Source organism: Haliotis asinina, chromosome 11 (assembly GCF_037392515.1).
Source record: "Haliotis asinina isolate JCU_RB_2024 chromosome 11, JCU_Hal_asi_v2, whole genome shotgun sequence".
NCBI lineage: Eukaryota > Metazoa > Mollusca > Gastropoda > Lepetellida > Haliotidae > Haliotis > Haliotis asinina.
The window spans coordinates 37,722,805-37,747,686 of NC_090290.1; the positions used below are offsets into that span (position 1 = coordinate 37,722,805).

General features: G+C 40.4%; 1 protein-coding gene across 1 annotated transcript in view; it reads right to left on the reverse strand.

Moving 5' to 3' along the window:
• Positions 1 to 18,861, reverse strand: part of LOC137256008 (peroxisomal carnitine O-octanoyltransferase-like) — a 34,941-nt gene extending 16,080 nt beyond the window's left edge. The window contains exons 1-8 of the mRNA XM_067793663.1: positions 18,677 to 18,861; positions 11,452 to 11,568; positions 4,478 to 4,602; positions 3,990 to 4,171; positions 3,520 to 3,647; positions 2,961 to 3,166; positions 1,108 to 1,221; positions 315 to 416 (exon numbers count right to left, since the gene is read on the reverse strand). Coding sequence (XP_067649764.1) covers positions 315 to 416; positions 1,108 to 1,221; positions 2,961 to 3,166; positions 3,520 to 3,647; positions 3,990 to 4,171; positions 4,478 to 4,602; positions 11,452 to 11,566 — 972 coding nt within the window. The 5' untranslated portion in view covers positions 11,567 to 11,568; positions 18,677 to 18,861. The remainder of the gene's footprint in view (positions 1 to 314; positions 417 to 1,107; positions 1,222 to 2,960; positions 3,167 to 3,519; positions 3,648 to 3,989; positions 4,172 to 4,477; positions 4,603 to 11,451; positions 11,569 to 18,676) is intronic.
• Positions 18,862 to 24,882: the final 6,021 nt, after the last annotated feature.

The following is a 24,882-nucleotide window of genomic DNA, read 5'->3' on the forward strand; positions in this document are numbered from 1 at the left end:
ATCAGCAGTATATAACGCAATTATAATAGCTCTAAATTTGATTTAAAACAGAACAGGTAGTGTGAGGTTTTAAATACAAAATTTAGAGCTATTATAATTTCGTTATATACTGCTGATTTTCCAACACAATACGTTTATCTCCATTCTACCATAACCGTGTTATTCAGATTTTAAACAAGTACATGATGTGTTTGAAAATCAGTGGTATATAACGTCATTATATACCTCTGGATGACTTTGATTAGCCAATCACAATCCAGTATTTACTGAAGTCATGGTAGAATGTTTATTTATGGAGAACTTGCCATGCTTACATCACAGTTGGAGCAGAAAAGTCCGTTCTTGTGAGCAGAAATATTGAGGGATTTATCAAAGAATTTGTTGTCTGCATTTCCACCAAGGCCCCGATAAGCCAGCTGAAAGTAAAAAACATTGAATTGGAGATATTTGTCAATTGTGTACGCAGCACTAAATTTACATGCTGATTTGTCACACTAATCTGCATACCTTTAAATGAAAGCCTGAGAGGTGCTTGAAAAATCAGTGGATCCTGGTGGTAGTTTAGCATTTTATTTATTCCAATACCAGTGTATGAAATAAGCCAAAAACCCAGACAGACATCAGGGCTGGTAACTTTAACATGATACCAGCCCAAACTGGATTTAACCAGACCAGACACCAAGAATTCACTCAGATGTATGGAACGTCTAAATTTTGCATCAGACTGTCGGGCTGGCTAGCTGTAAATATAGACCATCCATCAGTTGGACAGGCCTTATTTCATACACTGCCAACACAGCTTGAAACAATGTTTCAGACCTTAGAGGTCATGTCAGATTTTGTGGTTTGAAGCTCAAAACAATGTTGGTCGGAAAAGCTTACTACTTCAGCGATGATCATAAGCATGGGCAGAAAGTGATGAAATGGCTGAACATGTAAGGTTATACACATTTCTTACAGTAATCAACAATATTCACTCTTCAGCATGATAAACGAACATCATACCCATACACTAACCCATTGCCCATGACAAATTAAGATTCAGGATAAATCTAGATGCTACACTAGTTCTACTTCAGTGTGGAACAACATGGCTGTGTCACATACCTGACTCTCATCTGCTGGAGATTCGTCTGTCAAGTCCATAAGGAATACAGACTGTTGGATTTTCTCAAGGTTCTCGTAGTTCTTTGGGTTCCTGGCAATGAGACGGCTCCTCATCTGACAATAATACACATGGGTTGTGTGAGCAATTGTATAAGTGGTGGAGTGAGTGGTTCTGTGAGTCGGTGACTGAGTCAGTCGCAGAGTCAGTGGCTGAGTAAGTGGTTGAGTCAGTGGCTGGTTGAGTCAGTGGTTGAATGAGTGGTTGAGTCAGTGTTTGAGTCAGTGGCTGAGTCAGCTGCTGGTTGGGTCAGGGGCTGGTTGAGTCAGTAGTTCAGTCAGTGAGCTGAGTCAGTGGCTGAGACAGTGGTTGAGTCAGTAGTTGAATCGGTGGTTGAGTCAGTGGCTGGGCCAGAGGTTGAGGTCAGTGGTTGAGTTAGTGGCTTGGCCAGTGGTGAGTGGTTCTGTGAGTCAATGGTTGAGTCTGTGGCAGAATCAGTGGCTGAGTAAGAGGTTGAGTTAGTGGCTGGTTGAGTCAGTGGCTGAGACACTGGTTGAGTCAGTGGTTGAATCAGTGGTTGAGTCAGTGGCTGATACATTGGTTGAGTCAGTGGTTGAATGCTTTAGTGGCTTGGCCAGTGGTTGAACTTCAATCCAAGCATGCAAATGTTCAAGAAAAACTGTCAAACCACTCGAAAACATAGCTTTCTCATTTGAGGCTACAAATCTTAAATTAGATCTGCATGAAAGTACCTTATGCTATTTTTCATCTCATAGACAATAAACATTTGCAGCAAAGTTTTGTGATGGGAGTTTTGATTGGCGATGTAAAAAGCACCAATGCAGTGTTCCATAATTATTTTATTGCATGCCCATTTTGATGGTGAGGTGAGGTTGTTTGTTTTTTGTGTTTACGTTTAATCCACACTCAGCAATATTAAAACTATATGAATCAAACGATGGCTGTCCAGATGAGACAATCCAGCTGTCGACATCAAGTGCATTGATAATTCAGTGATCAAGAACATGAGCATCAACCTATTGCAGTTGGGACATAATCAATCAAGTCTAGGAGTCTGACCACAAATGTCATTAGCAACCTCTGTCAATATGCATGGATTGCTAAATTCCAAACATCTTCACAGGTCCATAGTCCAAAGCAATGTGAGCCAACCAGTGTTTGTTTAATCACCTTAATGTCCAGAACTATAGAGTGAACAATTACATGAGTTTAGTTTTATGCCGCTTTCAGCAATATCACAGCAATATCACGGCGAGGACACCGGAAATGGGCTTCACACATTGTACCCATGTGGGGAATCGAACCCGGGCATACAGCATGATGAGCCAATGCTTTAACCACTAGGCTACCCAACTGTCCCTCTCCAGAACTATGCAGGGTGACAAACACCACCTGTTACTGTATTTTGGTATGAAGCAGTTTGGATTTAACCCTTCATCTCTTCAGGCAGATGCTGTTTCCACTAAACAATTCTGGTGAACCATAACAAAACTATCCATTGGAGTTTGAATATAGCATATATTTTGCAGAAGCTCAGGTATTCCTGAAACATGAAGATTTGGGTTAGAGCTGATCTTCAGTAACCCTTGCTTGTTGTAAGTGGCAACTAACGGGGTTGGGTGGTCAGACTCACTGGTTTGGTTGAGACATGTCATCGTATCCCACAGATAGATGCTAATGCTGTTGATCACTGGAATGTCTGGTCCAGACTCCATTATTTACAAACTGCCAACATATGGCTGGAATATTGCTGAGCCCAGCCTAAAACTAAACTCACTCACTCACATAATGAAAGTGAGATATAACATATTGGACGAATTTGGTTACACTATACCTTGGCCCATTCCGTGCGGTCATCAGTGGTCAGGTTCCCAATGGCTGGTCCTGGAAGCATCTTGTCACACTTCTCTCGAATGGCCTTCAGATGATGAAGAAATTCCGGCTGCGTTTTGACCTCGCCATCCGCGTCAAGACATTCCAGACTGAAGTAGTGACCTCGGCATGTCACAGTGACATTAGATGGGGCTGGCCCTTCAGTCTCTGCACATATTGAAAAGAAAATACAACCTTTCTGTACAACACAGTTCCTTGACAAGGGAGTATATAACATTTTAGTGTACCTTCATGTACTTAAGGACCATTCATAATTTAATGACTCGTGGGGTTACGATGAGCATTATAGAGAAACATGCATACAATGTGAAAGACGAAATAGGAGCCTCTCTCTCTCAACTCCCTATTCCCCTAAAAATCATCATCACTCCAACTAAGCCACAAATTATGGACAGTTCCTTAACACTTTATTAAAATAGTACCATAAATGTTTCATAGTTAATTGATCTGTAACTAAATTGTTTTAATAAAATAATGCCATTTCAAAAGTAAGGGTTCACCTGTTTGAAAGTAATACAGAATCTTATCCATGGTCAGCCCTGGTATTTTACATGTACTGTACACACGATGAAACTGGGACATGCAGAGTGGTCTCCCCTGGGCATCCTTCTGTGGACGTAATTTCTCTCTGAAAATCGAACAGATTCTGCAGAAAAAAACCAGTGTATTTTCTAAAATGTCAAATATGTAAAATCAAAATCTGGGGAATAGCGGCATTACCCAAAAAATACTAACATTAAGATGAATATTGGTGCATATTTTTCTGACACTGACTAAATATATTAAGTCTAAGGGTTAAAGTGTTTGCTCATCACGTTGAATACCCAGGTTTCATTCCACACACGGGTACAATGTGTGAAGCCCATTTCTGATGTAAACTGTTGTGATATTGCTTGAATATTGCTAACAGTGCCATAAAACTCACTCACTCACTCACTCACTCACTAACACAGCACAAACACACACTTACTCTCGGAGGACCTGCCAGAACTTGATCATGTAATGTAGGAGCAGAGCTGTCCGCTCCAACTGTGTTCCGTCCCGCTCTGGCCAAACGTCTCGCATGTATGGCCCGGGACCTGCCATGTTGACCAGCAGAGCAGACGGCATCCGCCATTCCAGATAAGCATGATCCTCCCACCACTTCTCCAACTGGAAAAACAGATTCAGGGTTGCTATGACAACAGGTTCAAAGTTGTTATGACAATATTCTCAGGACTGGTATGACAACAGGTTCAAGAGTGTTGGTTATGACAACAGATTCAGTGTTGGTATGGTAACACGTTCTAGGGTGGACTGACAACATATTCAGGGAAGCCATGACAACAGACTTGGGGTCTGCATGACAACAGATTCAGCATATGCATGCCTATAAAATTAAGATGGCATGACAACCCATTCATTAATGGCATAACAACAGACTCCAGAATCCCGGGATGTTGTAAACAATATACAAACCCAATTCCTCTTATACTTTGCTTTCTCACAGAGTTTCAGATGCAGCTCTTTGCCTAGACCGAATTGAAACTCTCTCACAATTCTCTCAGTTTCTCCATATTCTTCATCTGTCACAAATGGCTTAGCTGAAACAAAATTGAATAAATTTGCATGCCTTGAACAATAATAATCTAAATATACTTACATACTAGCTACTGTACACTTGGTGTATGTTCAAAACATACATCATGTTACAAATTATAGCTCAGTGTGTCTGTCCCTCCTGAATTCTGGGATGAATTTCAAACATTCCACAGCCAAATAAGTTAATTCTGCCTCCCATTTTTCCAAATTCTGCAGTTAAAAACAACAAAATAATGTAATTCTATCTTCAAAAAGATAACTTTTGTGAACATAAATGCAGCGTCAGTTCAAATAGTATCATTGCAAGGTGCTTAAGAAAAGATTACTGTATGAATAAATCATCTTTATTCATTGATATTTTGAAAATATCATTATAAACAATGCCTCAGTTCATTTTCACATAAGCAATCATACTTTTGCCATTTACCCTACTTTTAGTTTTGGTTGACCGTCAGTCTTGATTCATCTTTCAAAATAAGTCAATTCTGGGATATTCTGCATGTATTCTGCATAAAAATACATTTCCTGTGCATCAGACATCCTTCTGGATTAAAAGCTAATGTATTAAAAGCTGATGTATCAGTGTGCACTTAATTTTCGTTCTGAACTCCCTTGGGACTATACAACTCAACCCAAAATGCATCATCACCATAGCAACGGGGAAAGTTGATTTGAAATGCAATTCTTCCTCAGTCCATATACAAGTATACTGTTGCTTAGGATGGGCTTCCCTCAAAAGAAGGCAATTGTGCTAAATATTCTGAAAACTTGTTATAAAGCTTGTGGGAGCATATTTCTTGCTTTTTCATTCATTCAATCAATATTAACACTGTTCCTTTCTCAAGTGTCTTATTCAATATATTTGAAATATTTGATGTATCTGACATACATTCAATAACTTACTAAATAACTGGAATAAAAAAATATTGATTCTTTTAATAAAATGAATTATTACATAGTATATTCACGCCCGATAAATATTCAAAAATGGAAAAAATATTTTTGAGAAACTGGGGTGCACAGTTATTTATTTTCAACCTTTTTTGAGAGTTTATTTAAATAGTCCAACCCTCTGGATCTGCCTTTGTATTTGCATTTTATCCCTGAAATGTTAACATAACAATGGACTTTGTTGTGTAATGCAGCACTCAACCATACTACAGCTATATGTGAAGGTGAAGTCACCGTCGACAAATATGTAGAGGATATTGTATGAGTGCCCACATCACACGATGTTTACAATTCGAGCGCCTAAAATGTTGTATTTCCTGAGTGAGGGATATACTGATATTTAGCCACAAGTGTCGTAAACATGGTATGATATGGAGACAAATATAATATTCTGTTTATTACTGAAGTCATCAATTTGAGGAAAATAAACACAAATCTACTTTCAAACTTAGGCTGGCTATCTTAATCGCTGCATGTAGAACGCAACGTCACAGAATAAACGTGGCATCATAGCTTTGTTCATGATGTCAAATCACCATGACAAAGTCATTTCACCCTAGGACATCATATGAAAAGGATCAACCCAAATATTTTTGCCCTTTTTGCCCAGATCGCATTTTCAATCTTAACTCCCTGGGGATCATACAATTCTTGCAGCCTTAACAGGCGCACCTTGATAATGTGGCTTTCCCATCCTTATGAGGTACCCATTCACAGCTGGGTGGACTGGGACACATAGTCTCAGTACTTTGTCCATGTTTACTGCATGTTGCTGTACCCGCAACTAAGTGTTTGTACACATTCGTGTGGCCACCATCTGGTCATCTACCAATGGATTCATGAGTTCTTTTAAGTGCACAGGGTTGTGTGCTGCACACTAGGGTTTGTGACAACACTGAAAGAGCCTTCACACAAAGTTGACTCAAAGGTTTATGCACCCGGTCACAGGTGGGCTCGATCCTGGCACCGCCAAGCTCGCTGGATTAGTAGCCTGGCGCCTTAGACAGGAATATGTAATAGTGAAACTGAAATAATACAACAATGCGTTATACAACATATCCTCTAACAGCAGGTGATAGAAATAGCACTGCAGACAACAGAAGTCATGCCATGTAAGACAGAGCACCTTCCGCCACCTGTCATGGCTGCTAACTGGGAACACAGCAGGTTGACTAATGCTAAATAATCTCTGAAAATATACATAACTTTGAACAAGCAGTTCATTTCAAGCCCCAACAGAGCCCCGGTATGAAGGAAGATTGTGAACCTAAAGAAATGCTTTGTTCAGGGCTTAAGCATTACAGAAAGGTCAAGGCCAAAGGGAAAATAATGCTGCTCAGAGACTGTGAAACAACACAGCAGGTTACAATACATGGCACTGACAGCAGGAGGTATGACTTAAAATCTGGAATATACGAGAAACCAGTGGTTGAGGTTATGTACAATGGTTTGATTCATCAAAAATCAAACTTGACTCCTCAGTTTCAATTTTCAACAACTATTATCAGTTTTTTCAAATGAACATTTGAATAGCAATTAAAATTATTACTACACATCCAGAATGTTATATTGAATCCAAATCAAGCTGTTTCAAGCGCCGAAATAAGGCAAAACTGTGACCGGTTGACACTGGGCAAAAATGACCATTTTAGCTAGCAGACATCATCACGCGGACTATTGATTTCATGGTAAAAAAATTGTCTCTGTGACTTTTATGAAACCTGATGTTTCTACTTGCATGAAGAATCCAATCGAAAATTATCGAATCAAGGGTCGAAAAATGCAAATTTGTAGTTGTAAAAGCATGTCATGCCAATGGCATGGGTTCAGTTGGTCACATGGTCATGGGTGGAGCCCATTTCTCGTGTCCCCTGCCATGATATTGGTGGAATATTGTTAAGAGCTGAGCTGTGTAAAACCTCACTCACTCACTCACTCACTCACTCACTCACTCACTCACTCACTCACTCACTCACTCACTCACTCACTCACTCACTCACTCATGAACGGTAAATCACAGTTTCTGTATTCTGACAATAGACTACCACATAAATAAAATGCAAAATTCTTCCCTACTCATTCATGGGAAACAATAATATTGTTTTTAAAAGACCCTTAAAGACCAGTGAAATTCAATCCACTCAGACAATGTTTGAACATTTGATCTCAATGTTGTAATTAATTCTTAAATATACATGACACTAAAACTGGTTGTAATTCTTAATGTAGAACAAGACAATGGGAGTCTGTTAACTGGTCACCATATCAATGGACGCTCACGTCAATCAACAAATTGTCTACATACTAGCCCAAGGTAATTTCTACATACATGGTATTAAAAAACATCAGTGATATTACCAACAGGTCATATTTCTTTCAGAAACTGTTGACACCTTAGAATTAATAAACCTCTATAACAACATCTGTCTCCACTAGTCCCACATGCTTGATGCATCACTGACAGTAGAACCTGTATACAAATCATACTAAGGTCAAGGTCAGTTCATTCAAACTGTGCATCTAGGGCGGTATATATTTCGGCAATGAATACACTCGCATTACATTCTTCTGTGAAATAAGAACATAAATAATCTGTCCAAGAAAAGTATAAATCAATGAGGAGCCAATAAACAAGGGATTTACTGAACTTAAAGTCGCCAACAATTACATTGGGAAAAATGTTTTATTTTGTTGAAAATTTGGATTTTTTTTTAAATATTTTTTAAATTCTGAGGTCTTTCAACATATATTAATATTACATTCAGTTTGTTCCATTATTAGAGGTATACAAAATGTCCTGAAGAAGCCATCATAACTACATGGACATAAGCGTGGAAGTCGTGGTGGCAGAGCAAGCTAGGCGGCGGGTGCGGGTTTGAATCCCAGATGGGACTCAACCAAACGAGTCATCAGAAGATGACATATCCCCCCAGCCCCCACATATTTGAAATGAAAAATCATGTGAAGGTTACTACATGTTTTTTCAGACTATGTTTGAATCGTTTGCACAGAAATCATGAAAAATATAAATGTCATATATCTGTAAACAGCTAAAGGCAAGAATTCAAGATCTGTCTCATATATGTTCCAAGATCTGTTGAAAGATATCAAATGGTTTTCGAGTTGTGCTCCGGAATCGAAGCCAATTGCTCTATTTTGAGACGAAGTCCAAATTGTTTTCATGGAAACCGGGAAAAACAGAAATGCCAAAACTTTGTAAATAGCGAAAGGCACCACTTTGTAGTCTGTCTCACATATCTGCCAAGTTTTGCTGAAAGTCTTCAAGTTGTGCTCCAGAAACGAAGACCATATCACCATTTTGAGATTAAGGCAGAATCGTTTCTGTGGAAACTGGGAAAATGATAAATCACTAAAATCTGCAAATAGCAAAAGGCACCACCATAAGGTTTGCCTCACATATCTGCAAGTGTTGACTATATTGACTGTACATGCCTGGGGGGTAACAAAAATGCCAAAACTCTGTAAATAGCAAAAGTCACAACCATAGGTTCAGATTATTATATCTATCAATTTTGGTCTAAAAATATTGAACATAAAAGTATTTCAGTGTAATCCCAAATGTGACATATGTTACATTTAACCACTTTCCAAATGGCATTGCATAATCATTGTTTACATACGCCGTAAGTTTATTTGTTCTTTTGGTTGTTTAATACTGCAATTCAGCGACACGGTAGCAGTATGTAAATAATTGAGTCTGAACCAGACAATCCAGTGATCATGAGCATGCGATGCAATGACATCTGTCATGGGTGGAAACAAACATGGGGCCCTGAAGGTAAAGACAGGTGATAACAATCAATCAAAATCAGAATCAGTACCAAAAGAGTAAGTTCACAATCGGCACAATATGCTCCAGCCACACAATCAAGGGGGTGGCCCATTCACCTACACCAGCTGTAGTGTTATCATATGGATAACCCCATGATATTTAATATCTGCCATAGTACCTCGGGTAACTAAGTGCAAAGGTGGCTGGTTTCGTAATATGCATATTTGACGTGTCCCTGCTGCAAACATATCATACCACCTGTACTGATTTCAGGACACACAATCTGTGGTGATTGAATCCAGTGACCTGGATCTGTGTGGGAAGGTGTGTGTGTGGAAGAGGCAACTCCCTTGAGGTCTCCTAGTGTCTAGTGACTGAGGACAGAGACCATCTTGGTTCAAGGCCGTTGTCTACAATATGACTGAGGACAGGAACCTCTTTGGTTCAAGGTCCTTGTCTAGGGTATGACTGAGGACAGAGACCGCCCTAGTTCAAGGTCCTTGTCTAAGGTATGACTGAGGACAGAGACCTCCTTCGTGCAAGGTCCTTGTCTATGGTAAGACCGAGGACAGAGACCGCCCTAGTTCAAGGTCCTTGTCTAAGGTATGACTGAGGACAGAGACCGCCCTAGTTCAAGGTCCTTGTCTAAGGTAAGACCGAGGACAGAGACCGCCCTAGTTCAAGGTCCTTGTCTAAGGTATGACTGAGGACAGAGACCTCCTTGGTGCAAGGTGCTTATCTAAGGTATGACTGAGGACAGAGACCTCCCTGGTGCAGGGTCCTTGTCTAGGGTATGACTGAGGACAGGGACTTCCCTACTTCAAGGTCCTTGTCCAAGTAAGGCCTGAGGACAGGGACCTCCTTGGTGGAAGGTCTTTGTCTAAGGTATGACAGGACAGAGACCTCCCTGGTGCAGGGTCCTTGTCTAGGGTATGACTGAGGACAGAGACCTCCTTGGTGCAAGGTCCTTGTCTAAGGTAAGACTGAGGACAGAGACCTCCTTCGTGCAAGGTCCTTGTCTATGGTAAGACCGAGGACAGAGACCGCCCTAGTTCAAGGTCCTTGTCTAAGGTATGACTGAGGACAGAGACCGCCCTAGTTCAAGGTCCTTGTCTAAGGTAAGACCGAGGACAGAGACCGCCCTAGTTCAAGGTCCTTGTCTAAGGTATGACTGAGGACAGAGACCGCCCTAGTTCAAGGTCCTTGTCTAAGGTAAGACCGAGGACAGAGACCGCCCTAGTTCAAGGTCCTTGTCTAAGGTATGACTGAGGACAGAGACCTCCTTGGTGCAAGGTGCTTATCTAAGGTATGACTGAGGACAGAGACCTCCCTGGTGCAGAGTCCTTGTCTAGGGTATGACTGAGGACAGGGACTTCCCTACTTCAAGGTCCTTGTCCAAGTAAGGCCTGAGGACAGGGACCTCCCTGGTGGAAGGTCTTTGTCTATGGTATGACAGGACAGAGACCTCCCTGGTGCAGGGTCCTTGTCTAGGGTATGACTGAGGACAGAGACCTCCTTGGTGCAAGGTCCTTGTCTAAGGTAAGACTGAGGACAGAGACCTCCTTGGTGCAAGGTCCTTGTCTAAGGTATGACTGAGGACAGAGACCTCCTTGGTGCAAGGTCCTTGTCTAAGGTAAGACTGAGGACAGAGACCTCCTTGGTGCAAGGTCCTTGTCTAAGGTAAGACTGAGGACAGGGACCGCCCAGGTTCAAGGTCCTTGTCTAGGGTATGACTGCGGACAGGGACCTCCCTGGTGCAAGGTCCTTGTCTAGGGTATGACTGAGGACAGGGACTTCCCTACTTCAAGGTCCTTGTCCAAGTAAGGCCTGAGGACAGGGACCTCCCTGGTGCAAGGTCCTTGTCTAGGGTATGACTGAGGAAAGGGACCTCCCTAGTTCAAGGTCATTGACTTAGGCATGACTGAGGAGAGAGATATCCCTCATTCAAGGTACTTGTCTCGGGTGTTATTGAGGGTATAGACCTCCTCATTCAAGGTACTTTTCTTGGAGATGACTGAAGACAGAGACATCCCTCACTCGAGGTACTTGTCTCATAAATGACTGAGAGGGAAGCCAACTTGATTGAAACAACATCTATTGTACTGACCTGATTCCAGGTACTTGTCAAGAGTCTGCTTCAGAGGAGGGATGGGGAGAGAAGGAAGCTCGTCTGTGTACTGAAATGTCTTCTCAGTGTCCGACAACATCAACGCATCAGCCATGACTGAAAGCAAAATTATGCTGTATTCATACGGGCACCCACACAGTTGAGACCCAAGATTCAAACTAGTGATCACTTCCCAGCAGTTCATCACCATATCGCCATGACAACTGTATCTATAGAATCCTTCTTCACTTACTGGCATCTCCTCCTGTCTCCTCAGACTGATCTCAATACTGCAAACATTCTCAAAATTTTAGTCAAAACCTACAATTTTACATCAACAATGTGTGAGTAAATGAGTTGTTTTTAACATAACATTTAACAGTATTCAAGTTACCATATTTCCTCTAAAGAGTACAGGGACTCCGAGGGATAAGCACAGGGTCTACAAAAGGTGCCAAATGTGTTTTCAAATAAAATATAAGTGGGTAATATTGTTTTCTGTTGCCAAATGTGTTTTCAAATAAAATATAAGTGGATAATATTGTTTTCCGTTGAAACTTTAAATGCTGTGTCTCCCATAAGCACCAGGCTTCTGAGACGCGCTGGGTCTGCAGAGATGCCAACTTGGCCCACTTACCATTTTGGCCAACTGATACAATATTTGGGGGCCAAATATTTTCTATTTTATATAAATATTGTAACAGAATGGCTAAGGACTAGTCGGAAAATACTAGCAGACAAACTACAAAAATAAAACAGATGCTGCCACCAGTCACCAGTGACAAAATAAACACCAGAGTTTGGAGATGAAGTTTAGTGAAAATATATCACAAGGACCTAACAGATAGTGAATGTCGAAACTGTCGAAATGCAGAAGGATCACACAACAAGCACATATAGTTCCAATAATGAGTTTATTTAGTAAAGCACAAACTGAAAATGCATGTCCCGACATGACACCGACTGTCATCTGGTATAAATTGAACAGGAACTCAAAGCTGACCAGAAATTCAGCACATGAACCTAGGGAAATCTAGACATGCTTTAATTAGAGCCTTAGTATTGCAGGAAGGGCTAGGCAGTAGGGAAAATAATGTGGTTCTGGGACTGTGAGACAGGCTACCTTGCATGGAGGGCTAGGCAGTAGGGAAAATGATGTGGTTCTAGGAACTGAGAGACAGGCTACCTTGCAGGGAGGGTTAGGCAGTAGGGAAAATGATGTGGTTCTAGGAACTGAGAGACAGGCTACCTTGCAGGGAGGGTTTGGCAGTAGGGAAAATGATGTGGTTCTAGGAACTGAGAGACAGGCTACCTTGCAGGGAGGGCTAGGCAGTAGGGAAAATGATGTGGTTCTAGGAACTGAGAGACAGGCTACCTTGCAGGGAGGGCTAGGCTGTAGGGAAATTAATGTGGTTCTGGGAACTGTGAGACAGGCTACCTTGCATGGAGGGCTAGGCTGTTGGGAAATTAATGTGGTTCTGGGACTGTGCGACAAGCTACCTTGCATGGAGGGCTAGGCTGTAGGGAAATTAATGTGGTTCTGGGACTGTGCGACAAGCTACCTTGCATGGAGGGTTTGGCAGTAGGGAAAATGATGTGGTTCTAGGAACTGAGAGACAGGCTACCTTGCAGGGAGGGTTAGGCAGTAGGGAAATTAATGTGGTTCTAGGACTGTGAGACAGGCTACCTTGCATGGAGGGCTAGGCAGTAGGGAAAATGATGTGGTTCTGGGACTGTGCGACAAGCTACCTTGCAGGGAGGGTTAGGCAGTAGGGAAATTAATGTGGTTCTAGGACTGTGAGACAGGCTACCTTGCATGGAGGGCTAGGCAGTAGGGAAAATGATGTGGTTCTGGGACTGTGCGACAAGCTACCTTGCAGGGAGGGCTAGGCAGTAGGGAAAATGATGTGGTTCTGGGACTGTGCGACAAGCTACCTTGCAGGGAGGGTTAGGCAGTAGGGAAATTAATGTGGTTCTAGGACTGTGAGACAGGCTACCTTGCATGGAGGGCTAGGCAGTAGGGAAAATGATGTGGTTCTGGGACTGTGCGACAAGCTACCTTGCAGGGAGGGTTAGGCAGTAGGGAAAATGATGTGGTTCTGGGACTGTGCGACAAGCTATAGAGTTAGGTGCTGCTACTCCATATGAGCAGTGACATTCCAGTGGTCGGAAGCCACTTACACAGTTGACTGTTGTATGTTTCATCTGCTGTATCACTAAACAACCTGACATGAGGCTAATGTCACTACTGTCAAAGAGATAAATCATTCTTGAAGTGGGCCTACCTCATGGGCCTACAAGCACTTGCACTTTGATCACCACGGTGGAAGTCACTCAGTCACTGTTAGTTGGCTTAGAAAAAACACCCAGATGACTGGTAAACATATAGTCTGCTTGCTATCTGTCTGTCTGTCTGTCTGTCTGTCAGTTTGGTCAGGGCGCATCAACATTCCAACTATATTAGTGTCTGTAACTAAATGCCTGTAATTAATTGAAACTGGACCGGTCAATCCAGGCACTGGCATCATGTCTGTCTGTCTGTCTGTCTGTCTGTCTGTCTGTCTGTGTTAGTTTATGTCAAAGTCAACACTTCAGCTACCTGTATGTCATTAATTGAATCTAGACCAGTCAACCAGAGATTGACATCACGAGCATCAATGACTACAGTAGTGAGTGAGCATTATTTCAACAAGATCATGGACTGCACACACATTGTACCATACATTGTGGGCTATAGTAGAGAAATAATGATATGCCATCAGTCAAATCTGCCCATCTAACAACATGTCAAGCATGAAATGCTGAGATCTCCATCCTCCCCTGGAAGCCCCACAGTGCATGGATAGCCATGATATGGTAATTAAAGATAGTCCTTCCATCCAAAACACGCTGATTCAGTCGAGTTCTGTATTACTTGTTAATCAACATCATGAAAGCAGGGACAGACACAGACACCGGTTCCTTTGTCCATGATAAGCAGACATCGAGAGGGCTCGTTATTTTATCTCAAATCTAGTTGTTTTACATAAATCTAAAATAAGCCGTAAACAAGTTCTATAGAAGTTAAGCTATCTCTGTGTAAGTACAGCCTACAACACTGTATAAGACATCTTTCATGTTTTGCACATTTAACACTCACGTCTGCTGTCCAAAACTTCAAGATTTTTCCAGCAACTACTATACCAATGTTCTAAACTAAGAGACACAAGACCATCATTGTGATTAGATTCAAGAGTATTTTTATCTAGAAACATCCCCACCCTTATGCCTAAACAAAAGTCCATGACATAATTCAAATTATTATTCTATATTCATTATGCCCATTCACGTATTATGGTTTGCAATGGCCATGAAACAGTTTCAACATTCTGGGCATGGAATATAAATAGAGATTTCACAGGTTAAGCATAGCATGATGATAAAAATATGCTTAACTTACAAAATTGATGAACTGTATAAGACTTATATCTATGACTGCAGTATGTTCAACAAATTAACAGAAAAATTGCATTAATATTCTATGAGACAAAATCATTGATCTCTTGAACATAATTTCATACACCCGCAAACAACGGCAGCAACACTGCAATGAGCAAGCATTAGGCTTCACTCCCTTAATCAAACTTCACACCTTACAAATGGCTGTCATAGAAACCAAATTCTACCTACATTTGCTGTAATTTATCATGAAACTGACATCAAAAACTTGAGGATTGTCATTCTTTGCCTTACACAACAGTTATGCAAACATTGCATGAAAAATCTTATTCTAATGGACATTAACATACATATCTGCATTGACACGAAGTTCTAAAACCATTTTGTACCTGCCCTTTTCTTTTATTCACATTTTATGCCTTCAGTTTGTGACCAAAAAGATCCTAATGAATTATCTAAACAATATTACCCTGAAGATATGCTAATTACAAGCAAGATCAGAAAGATAATTCTGCTTGGTCATAAAATACTTGTTTTAACAACATGCCAGCTCAGTCTGCCTGTGAATTATTCCTGATGATACCTGCTGCTAAAATATGGATCATAAGTTACAAAATATGCCTGATCCAGTTCCAAGCTTGTCACACACAAGGATTTACTGTATGCACAGTCCTGCATTCTAAACGCATATACATCAATAGCATAAATATTTTACATCGAGGACCAGGGATGGAAATCAGTTTGGCTGTTTGAATCATTTATCACAATAGTAGATCATGTGCTATGAGTCACCTGGAACTTTTCAATGAGTGAGTGTTATGCTTTTAGCAATATTCCAGCAAAATCATAGTGGAGGACACCAGAAATGGGCTTCACACATTGCACCCACTTGGGAAATCGAACCCGGGTCTTCGGTGTGACGAGAAAACACTTCAACCACTTGTCTACCCCACCATCCCAGAATATTTAATGAATTAAGAAATATATCCAAACACTGACATTACTGGAATACCAGTCAGTTGTGAAAAGTCAGTTAAAGAAATGCCTGTACCTTATCAACATTTAAAAGCTTTAATGCTGAAATTTGAAAGCTGAGTCTCGAAATCATAACAACAACTCCATGGATTTTGACGCAGAGTTTGGAATTTTTCACATTGGCAATTTGAAATTTTTGCATTGAAAAAGCGTCTGATTTCATGGTGCTTCACAGCGCACGTATATACAACACTGCACCACTTCAGTTTGCCCACAAACATGACTAATCTCAACACACTAGACATGATGGAAATGCTGGTGTAACATTTATTAAAACTCGAAAACTACAATTATATGATACTTACTCCACAATTATCATGGTATTTCACTATCATATTACCCTCCATTATAAAAATATTCAAACTCAATTGCAATACACAGCCCCAACATACACAATATCGAATACGAAAATCTGAAAGCCTTGTAAAAATACACCTCTTTCTACATAAAATGTGTAGCAAAGACGTTAGTACAGCACTCAAAATAATCGCAGGGAGGGAGGGGGGGGTGGGAGAGAGATGGAGAGAGAGAGAGAGAGAGTACACAAATTCAACGGCACAATGAAATGGATCACACAACAATCTGACTTATAAAGATCCTGGAGTAAGAGTTCTGCCCATACCCCCTATTTTTCCTAGTTTCTCATTTTCCATAATTTATCAGAGTCCCAACATGGGTACAATAACAGATGAACATTCACATCTCGGGTACAAAAAGAACTGTCAAAAGCTCTATTCTCAAACTACTTTGAAACCAGATCAGAGCATCACTGAGCTTCTCCCTATAAGCTGGCTGACCACATTCAATCAAGTGATAAAAGCTGATTTCATCAAAACCCAAGCTGTACCTCTAGTTGCCTAACAAATTCATTTCGCTCATGTGAAAGCCCCTCACCCCCATATACAAAGTATACTCATCACTACCAAAAATGTCCGTTGGCTTTATCCCGCACTATCCATTATACGATAAAACACAATGTTTTTGACAAAAAAATGTTATAAATTATCATGATACATGTACATGATAATAAACATCGTGCGCTGTACCATGTTTTCGGGGAACTATGTTTGGGGGCATTTCTTTTTCTTGCAAATTTCTTGCGTACAGTGAGATAACAACGCCACCTGTAAAAACACTGTTTCAAGTGCAGAAGCTTTTGTTGTCACCAGGACACAAACTTTTTATAATATCCAGCTTTCATGAAAGTTGTGGCCTAATTTTCTGTCAAAGTACTAAAATTCTACCCTACAATGTAATACACTTTCAGAACCTTCACAAATTTGACCATAACTGTTAAATAAGCTCACAACTTGTCAAGCGGACCACCATTTACTCCAGTGAAAAGCCAAACATAAACATCACATGACTCTTATGGAACGTTGCCGACATAATAAAAAAGACTATGGAAAACCAAATTGGTCTTCTCTTACATATTTTTTTCATGACAACTGGGTGTGTTTACCATACTGCTGTGATATCACTGAACTGCGCAGACATGACATGTTTTCTTGTCCCTAACATGCTTTGCCATGCAGACAAGAAGGATAAATTTGCATGTATAAATGAAAAACTTACCTGTAAATATGTTTACTTTTAACAATTTTCACAAAACAACATTCATATAAACAAGAAGAAAATTGCCAGTTTGCTTGACTTTTTATCAAAATGACACATAGTATTTGTTTATTTCTATGAAAAAGAATTCATCACCAGGGTTTTAATACAAGGTAGTGATCCAACGCTGCAACAAGTAACCTGAAAATATGGCACGTTACTTCTCCCACTTGTGCTGGTGGACAGACACAAAATGTTCCCTGCATTGGAAACCAGAGGACAAAAGAACATTCTGACAATAAATTTATGAAAAGTGTGATGATGTTTAATTACAGAATTACAGTTTTGATAATTTGCTGATACACATGACACATAGTGGTTGTTTACATCACCCACCAGTAACCAGGAAGTTCCCCAAGTCTGCAAGTGTTCAAAATGTAGACTACATTGTAACAAACATTTGTGAGTTTTTACCACCATAGACAAATCATAACTTTTCCCACCCTCTCGGACAGGATTCCTCCTCCTTACATTTCATAACGTTAGTTCCTCATTATGCCGCGAGAATGGGAGATGCCTCGATAAGTCAGTGGCTGACAATCTTGTTTTTCATCGGGCTCTAGAGTAGTAATACACCTGATGGATCAAGCAGTTGATAGATGCAGATGTTAGAGGGGGAGTCTCTCCATTTAAAAAAAACAAGCATTCGTGCGATAAGAACTGTTTGTATTATTTCTTCAGTCGATATCCGTAAGTATCGCGAGGTAACGCCAGTATACCCCGAAAACACGTTACACTATGGTATTGCTAAACATTCAGGCTCCATTCTGCTTACTAGGCCACAACATAACGATCAATAATTCCTATAAATATTAACTCATTCACCGTAATTTGCATGTAACAGGACGATAGTGTAGAAAAAATCGCCGAATCACCATCTGCAAAACGTTTTTAAATTCATTTTATTGCAATTCACTTCGTATTGCCTGCACACCAACGGCGGATTAAACACAGCAATATCAAACGAGCAGTTACTTATAACAGATTATTACCCATCTGATATATACCACACATGACGATGATAAATACACGCAGTTGATATCATACAGGCATGTGATATTTCTCGGAAGACGCGACAATGGCATCTAAAATGTTGTTTGACATGTCTATTGTCAGACGAATACATGTGCAACTTTACCTGCTTGTTTCGTGTTGCAAGGAGAAGCTCTAAGTCACAAGAATGTATGCAGTGTTATCGTCGAGGTGTCTGCTATCACGTTCAAGGACTGAGTAGACTCTTCACCTGATGCTCGCACGGATAACACATTAATAAACGGGCATGTTTTGTGTTGACGGCCGACAGCTGTGGGTCATAGTCTATTTCCTCTTTCAGGGGAGGTAACTCCAAACAATGTACCCTCATCCTATGAAATCTAATAAAGACGACCTGTTTCAACATGAGTTCGAACCAATCATGTAAATGATAAATTTTAACAACAGCTTACGAGGAATTCTTTTGTCCATTGAAATATTTGTAACTCAGCTGTATCAAAGGTTTCCGTCGTTACGTATGAGAACTTCGGTCGACCATATATGATCCACCCCTCACCTCCTGTCTCATTTGGTTCATTCGGGTTATCCAATATATGTTAGCAACAGCGGTTTGTAATTTGTCAGTAATGACATAACAACATCGTTGCGCTCTGAAGAGCGCCCTGTGGGCCCTTCTTGCTTGATATCGGGGCTGTTACTTACATAGTGACGTCACCTGGAACTAGTCAAAAGGGCAGAAGGACAAAAGGGCCGAGAAGTGCAAGTTCAAAAGGGCCGATGGAAAAAGTCAAATGGGCCGTGACAAAAAGTAAAAAAGGCCGAGGTGAAAGTCAAGAAGGCCGAAAAGAAAAAATAATTAGCAAGGTTTTACATTATTTATTTATTTATTTATTTATTTATTTATTTATTTATTTATTTATTTATTTATTTAGACTCGGCCCTTTTGACTTTGTTTTCTTCCTTTTGACTACAACCCGACGTCACCAAATGTTTGTCTGTTTGCATGTCTATCGCCGCACTCAGCAACATCACACCTATGTGGTGATGGCCTGTAAATAAACCAGTCTGGACCACACAAAAGAGTGATCAACAACATGAGCATCGATCATCCCAGATAGGATAGGATAACATGTGCCTACCAAGTCAGCAAGCCTGACCACCTATTTGTCGCCTCTTACACTGGGTTACTGAAGATCAATTCTAACCCGGATCACCAGGGTCTGTTAATGTGAATGATGGCGGTCTGTAAACAATACAGTGGTCAGCTGCGATCTACGCAAATGAAAGACCAAATCTAACCTGGATGTTCAAGGGGTATAAAGGCGACTGAAAAACAGGAACTGTTATACAAGTCATCGTTTCTCAAAATACCTCAGTGTTTCCAAAATATGCTAGGATTCTATCCTCTTGATTGTTTCGCCGTTACCCCCCTCTCTCATTAAATTTGGTCACAGTTTCTCGAATTTACCCAGTTTTCAATTTAGTAAGTTAGTTAGTTAGTTAGTTAGTTAGTTACTTAGTTAGTTAGTTACTTAGTTAGTTAGTTTTCAAACTGAATTTGACAATTTGAATGTTTAACCCAACTGCATTTTTTAAACCAAACAGATCAAACAACATAAGTAATCTATCCACCAAATTCAAAATATCTACTATGCTTGAGTCTAAGATTGAATTCAGTTCAATCTGGAAAATGCATTTTCTTGTGTTATCTCAAATTTGAGTAAAAGCTCTAACTTAAGTCTAAACTCAGACTAAAATTTGTTTTGAAAAATCGGGACTTGGGCCAGGATTTTCGAAGCTCTGTTAGCACTAAGCTAGTCGTATGTGCCATACATTAACTGTCTAAGCGCTAAGAGAGCTTCGCCCCTTGAAGGTCCCGGGGTAGAATTGGCCTTCAGCAACCCATGTTTGCCATGAAAGGCGACTATGCTTGTCGTAAGAGGCGACAAACGGGATCGGATGATTAGGCTCGCTGACTTGGTTGACACAAGTCATCGGTTCCCAAATGCGCCGATCGATGCTCATGTTGTTGATCACTGGATTGCCTGGTCCAGACTCGATTATTTACAGACCGCCGCCATATAGCTGGAATATTGCTGATTGCGGCGTAAAACTCACTCACTCACTCACTCACGTTCATTTTTAATTAACGCAGTTAGATGTCTCCATCAAATATGTTTTCGAAACTTAAATATACGCACGTGGATGTTTCTTGGACGTCACATCCTGCTCCATGATATGATCAATATATTCTGAAATAAATCATAAGGGTGTTGCTATTAAACAAAAATGCATAAATATAACTATGATTTGTCTTTCCATTCAATCATATTTTGAAGGATGAAGACCACTGACATGAAGAAAAACAGCAGCTTGCACATTGTCGTGTCTTTTCTTAGTCCAAGTTAAAGTTCTGCACATGTTGAGTTGTCCGATATTCGTGAACTCGAATGGGCAGCTGTTCGACATAAACAAATCCAGCTGATGCCTCGCATATCAGACAAAGTGAGTGAGTGTGGTTTTACGGCGTACCTTTGCATGGAATAAGACAGGACCCGTTATGAGCAAGCGTTTTTAACCACTATGATACCCAACATATGCCAAAACCAAAGCTATATGTTATAGAATTGTCTATGAAAATACTTGGTAACTGGGTTTCTTGATATGACATCGCACTGGGCCGAGATCTTCAAATTGTTAAGTGCTTGGTTCCCTATGTTTAGAACCTTTAAATAAATTACACCTACTACAATTTAGAACGAGCAGTTAGATACACTTGCTCCAGACAGCAGCACACCAAACAACACTCACTCACAACTGGTGGTACAAGATGTTTAAGGTTTTAATATAGGACAGTGGTTCATCTTTGTAACATGACGGGCTGCACTGATACCTACCGACAGTTTAGGTCCGCGGGCCAGTGTTTAAATCCCATATACCTATAGTTCACGTAAGCTTGGTGTGTGTTTGTATGGAGATGTGAAAAAGGTTATTTGACTGCTGGCCCAACCATACCTTGTAACTCCGAGCTGACCCAAATTTCTGCCATTCTTGTTGAGACAGTCTCCATTATACCGTCATACAGGTGTGACGGTCACAACACATTAGCCAGATAAGACCGGTTCTGACTGTCTGGAACCAGTGCTCAACTTAAAGACCCCTAGAGCATTAATAACACATCTATACACAAGGCCGGTAGGGAGGCTAGTGGTTAAAGCGTCCCCCCGTCACACCGAAAGCCCGGGTTCGATTCCCCAAATGGATGCAATATGTGAAGTCCGTGATATTGCTGGAACATTGTTAAAAGCGGCGTATATCACACTCATTCCGTGAAAGTTGAAAGTCAACGTGATTAAAATCTGATTCAAGTTTCTGAGGCTGGTTGACAGTTATCTCATTCGGTATATTTAGGAATACTTTTATACGTATCGTTGTCAGTCCACACTGTAACAATTCTAGTCATGTTAATACTACCGTTAACATTTGTTTTTTTCAATTTACCATGTGAAATAGTAAGGCGGTTTGACGATTCTAGTGTTATTGTTTTTCATTAATGTAAAATGGACTATCCTATAACATAATAGATTGTATCATAGATACGCTCTCATATCAGGCTGGCCAATAAACCAATACCTATATGTTTCGAGTAATATAACGAATATCCATCTCCAGGGTCAATTACGCTTTCAATTTAATTGACAAATTAAAAAAAATCAATTTGGTATCCGATATGAACACCACTCATGGCTACAAAGGCCACGCATCACTTGTCCAGTAACAACGTGTTTACTATAGACCATAAAACCTCTGTGTTGTAAAGTTACCATTCAATCATGAGTTAATGAATGCTGAATCAGCAATGTTCCAGCTGTGTGACAGCAGTCTGTCGGCAATCAAAACCAGTGAGCGATGTATTGACAAACATTCTGAGATGTCAGGGCACGGGACTGTGAGTAAACGAGTTTGATTTTATGCCGCTTTCAGCAATATTCCACTTTTAGCCACTTTACTCCCGACCAGACCACATTTTCACACCGGTGTGAGACCCAGCCTGTCATACCCGTACAGTACATCACAGGTTTACACTTACACATATACATACACTTGCCAGCTGGTGCTGTGATAGAAGCAACAATGATGAAACATGTATGAATATATATATTCACTCACATACACACCAAGGAACACAGTTGCACGCTTTAACATGTACATACTAGTTTGCATTGTATCTAGCAAACTCTCTTTTCCGGAATCTATCAAGGGGTGCGTTTATTTGTTTGTTTGTTTGTTTGTTTATCCACCCACAGGTTCGTTCCTTCCTTCTTTCTATTTTCTTTATCATTATTTTGCTTTTTCTATTTATTCATTATTATTTTCATGTTCATTTTATTTTTGGGAGGTGAGATTGGCATAAACATTATTGTGTGTTCGAGTATGAAATCCGATTTAACACATGTTAGTTTCGACACAGTATTTTACACTCCTATCTATTCCATTTCAGACACAAGGATTATTCGAGGTAACAGAATAATGTGTTACGATCAGGTGACGACTCATGCGCATGAATGACTAGTCTGTATTAAAGATCACATTCACGCATGTCATTTCCCACTCTATAAGCCATTAGTCCCAGAGACCTCTATATCCCTAGGCCTCGCATTACGATAAGGCTATACTGGCTCTAGTATTGGCTTACAGGAATACGATCCCATGAGGGCCAAAGAGACACTGATTCCAAGCACCAAAAGAAAACTAAAAGAACTGAGCCTAGATTTTCGAAGCTCTCTTAGCGTTAAGATAGTCGTAAGTGCCATACATTAACATTAAGTTACGACTATTTTAGCGCTAAGAGAGCTTCGAAAACCTAGGCCCTGTTCTATATATATTCGATAGTGCATGTTTAACCATCATTCATTCTTCAGCCGTTAGGGAGAAATATTGTGAGGCTGGTTGTTCTTTGTGTTGTTTCTGTTATTGTTGCCATCTGATGGTTTTTTATTTATTTGTTTGAGTTTTCTTCAAAATAAATACATTGTTAAATGGAAACGTGTATGTCTACTAAAGGAAGCTGGTCATGCCATGAATAGGACAGAGTCTTTGAAGGGCATTTAGATGTGATACACATAAAGACAAGAGTTTCTATGGATGACAACTTCTTTATTGAGAAGAGTCGCGACGTTTCTTAGAAGAACGCGATGTTCTTACTTCCTCATCAGGTCGAAGGATGTCCTTTCTTCTTCATCAGGTCGAAGTATGTTCTTACTTCTTCATCTGGTCGAAGCATGTTCTTACTTCTTCATCTGGTCGAAGTATGTCCTTACTTCTTCATCAGGTCGAAGTATGTCCTTACTTCTTCATCTGGTCGAAGTATGTTCTTACTTCTTCATCAGGTCGAAGTATGTTCTTACGTCTTCATCAGGTCGAAGTATGTTCTTACTTCTTCATCAGGTCGAAGTATGTTCTTACTTCTTCATCAGGTCGAAGCATGTTCTTACTTCTTCATCTGGTCGAAGCATGTTCTTACTTCTTCATCTGGTCGAAGCATGTTCTTACTTCTTCATCAGGTCGAAGCATGATCTTACTTCTTCATCAGGTCGAAGCATGATCTTACTTCTTCATCAGGTCGAAGCATGATCTTACTTCTTCATCAGGTCGAAGCATGATCTTACTTCTTCATCAGGTCGAAGCATGATCTTACTTCTTCATCTGGTCGAAGAATGTTCTTACGTCTTCATCTGGTCGAAGTATGTTCTTACTTCTTCATCTGGTCGAAGCATGTTCTTACTTCTTCATCTGGTCGAAGCATGATCTTACTTCTTCATCTGGTCGAAGTATGTTCTTACTTCTTCATCAGGTCGAAGTATGTTCTTACTTCTTCATCAGGTCGAAGCATGATCTTACTTCTTCATCAGGTCGAAGCATGATCTTACTTCTTCATCAGGTCGAAGCATGATCTTACTTCTTCATCAGGTCGAAGCATGATCTTACTTCTTCATCTGGTCGAAGAATGTTCTTACGTCTTCATCAGGTCGAAGCATGTTCTTACTTCTTCATCTGGTCGAAGTATGTTCTTACTTCCTCATCAGGTCGAAGTATGTTCTTACGTCTTCATCAGGTCGAAGTATGTTCTTACTTCTTCATCTGGTCGAAGTATGTTCTTACTTCTTCATCAGGTCGAAGTATGTTCTTACTTCTTCATCTGGTCGAAGCATGTTCTTACTTCTTCATCTGGTCGAAGCATGATCTTACTTCTTCATCAGGTCGAAGCATGATCTTACTTCTTCATCAGGTCGAAGCATGATCTTACTTCTTCATCAGGTCGAAGTATGTTCTTACGTCTTCATCAGGTCG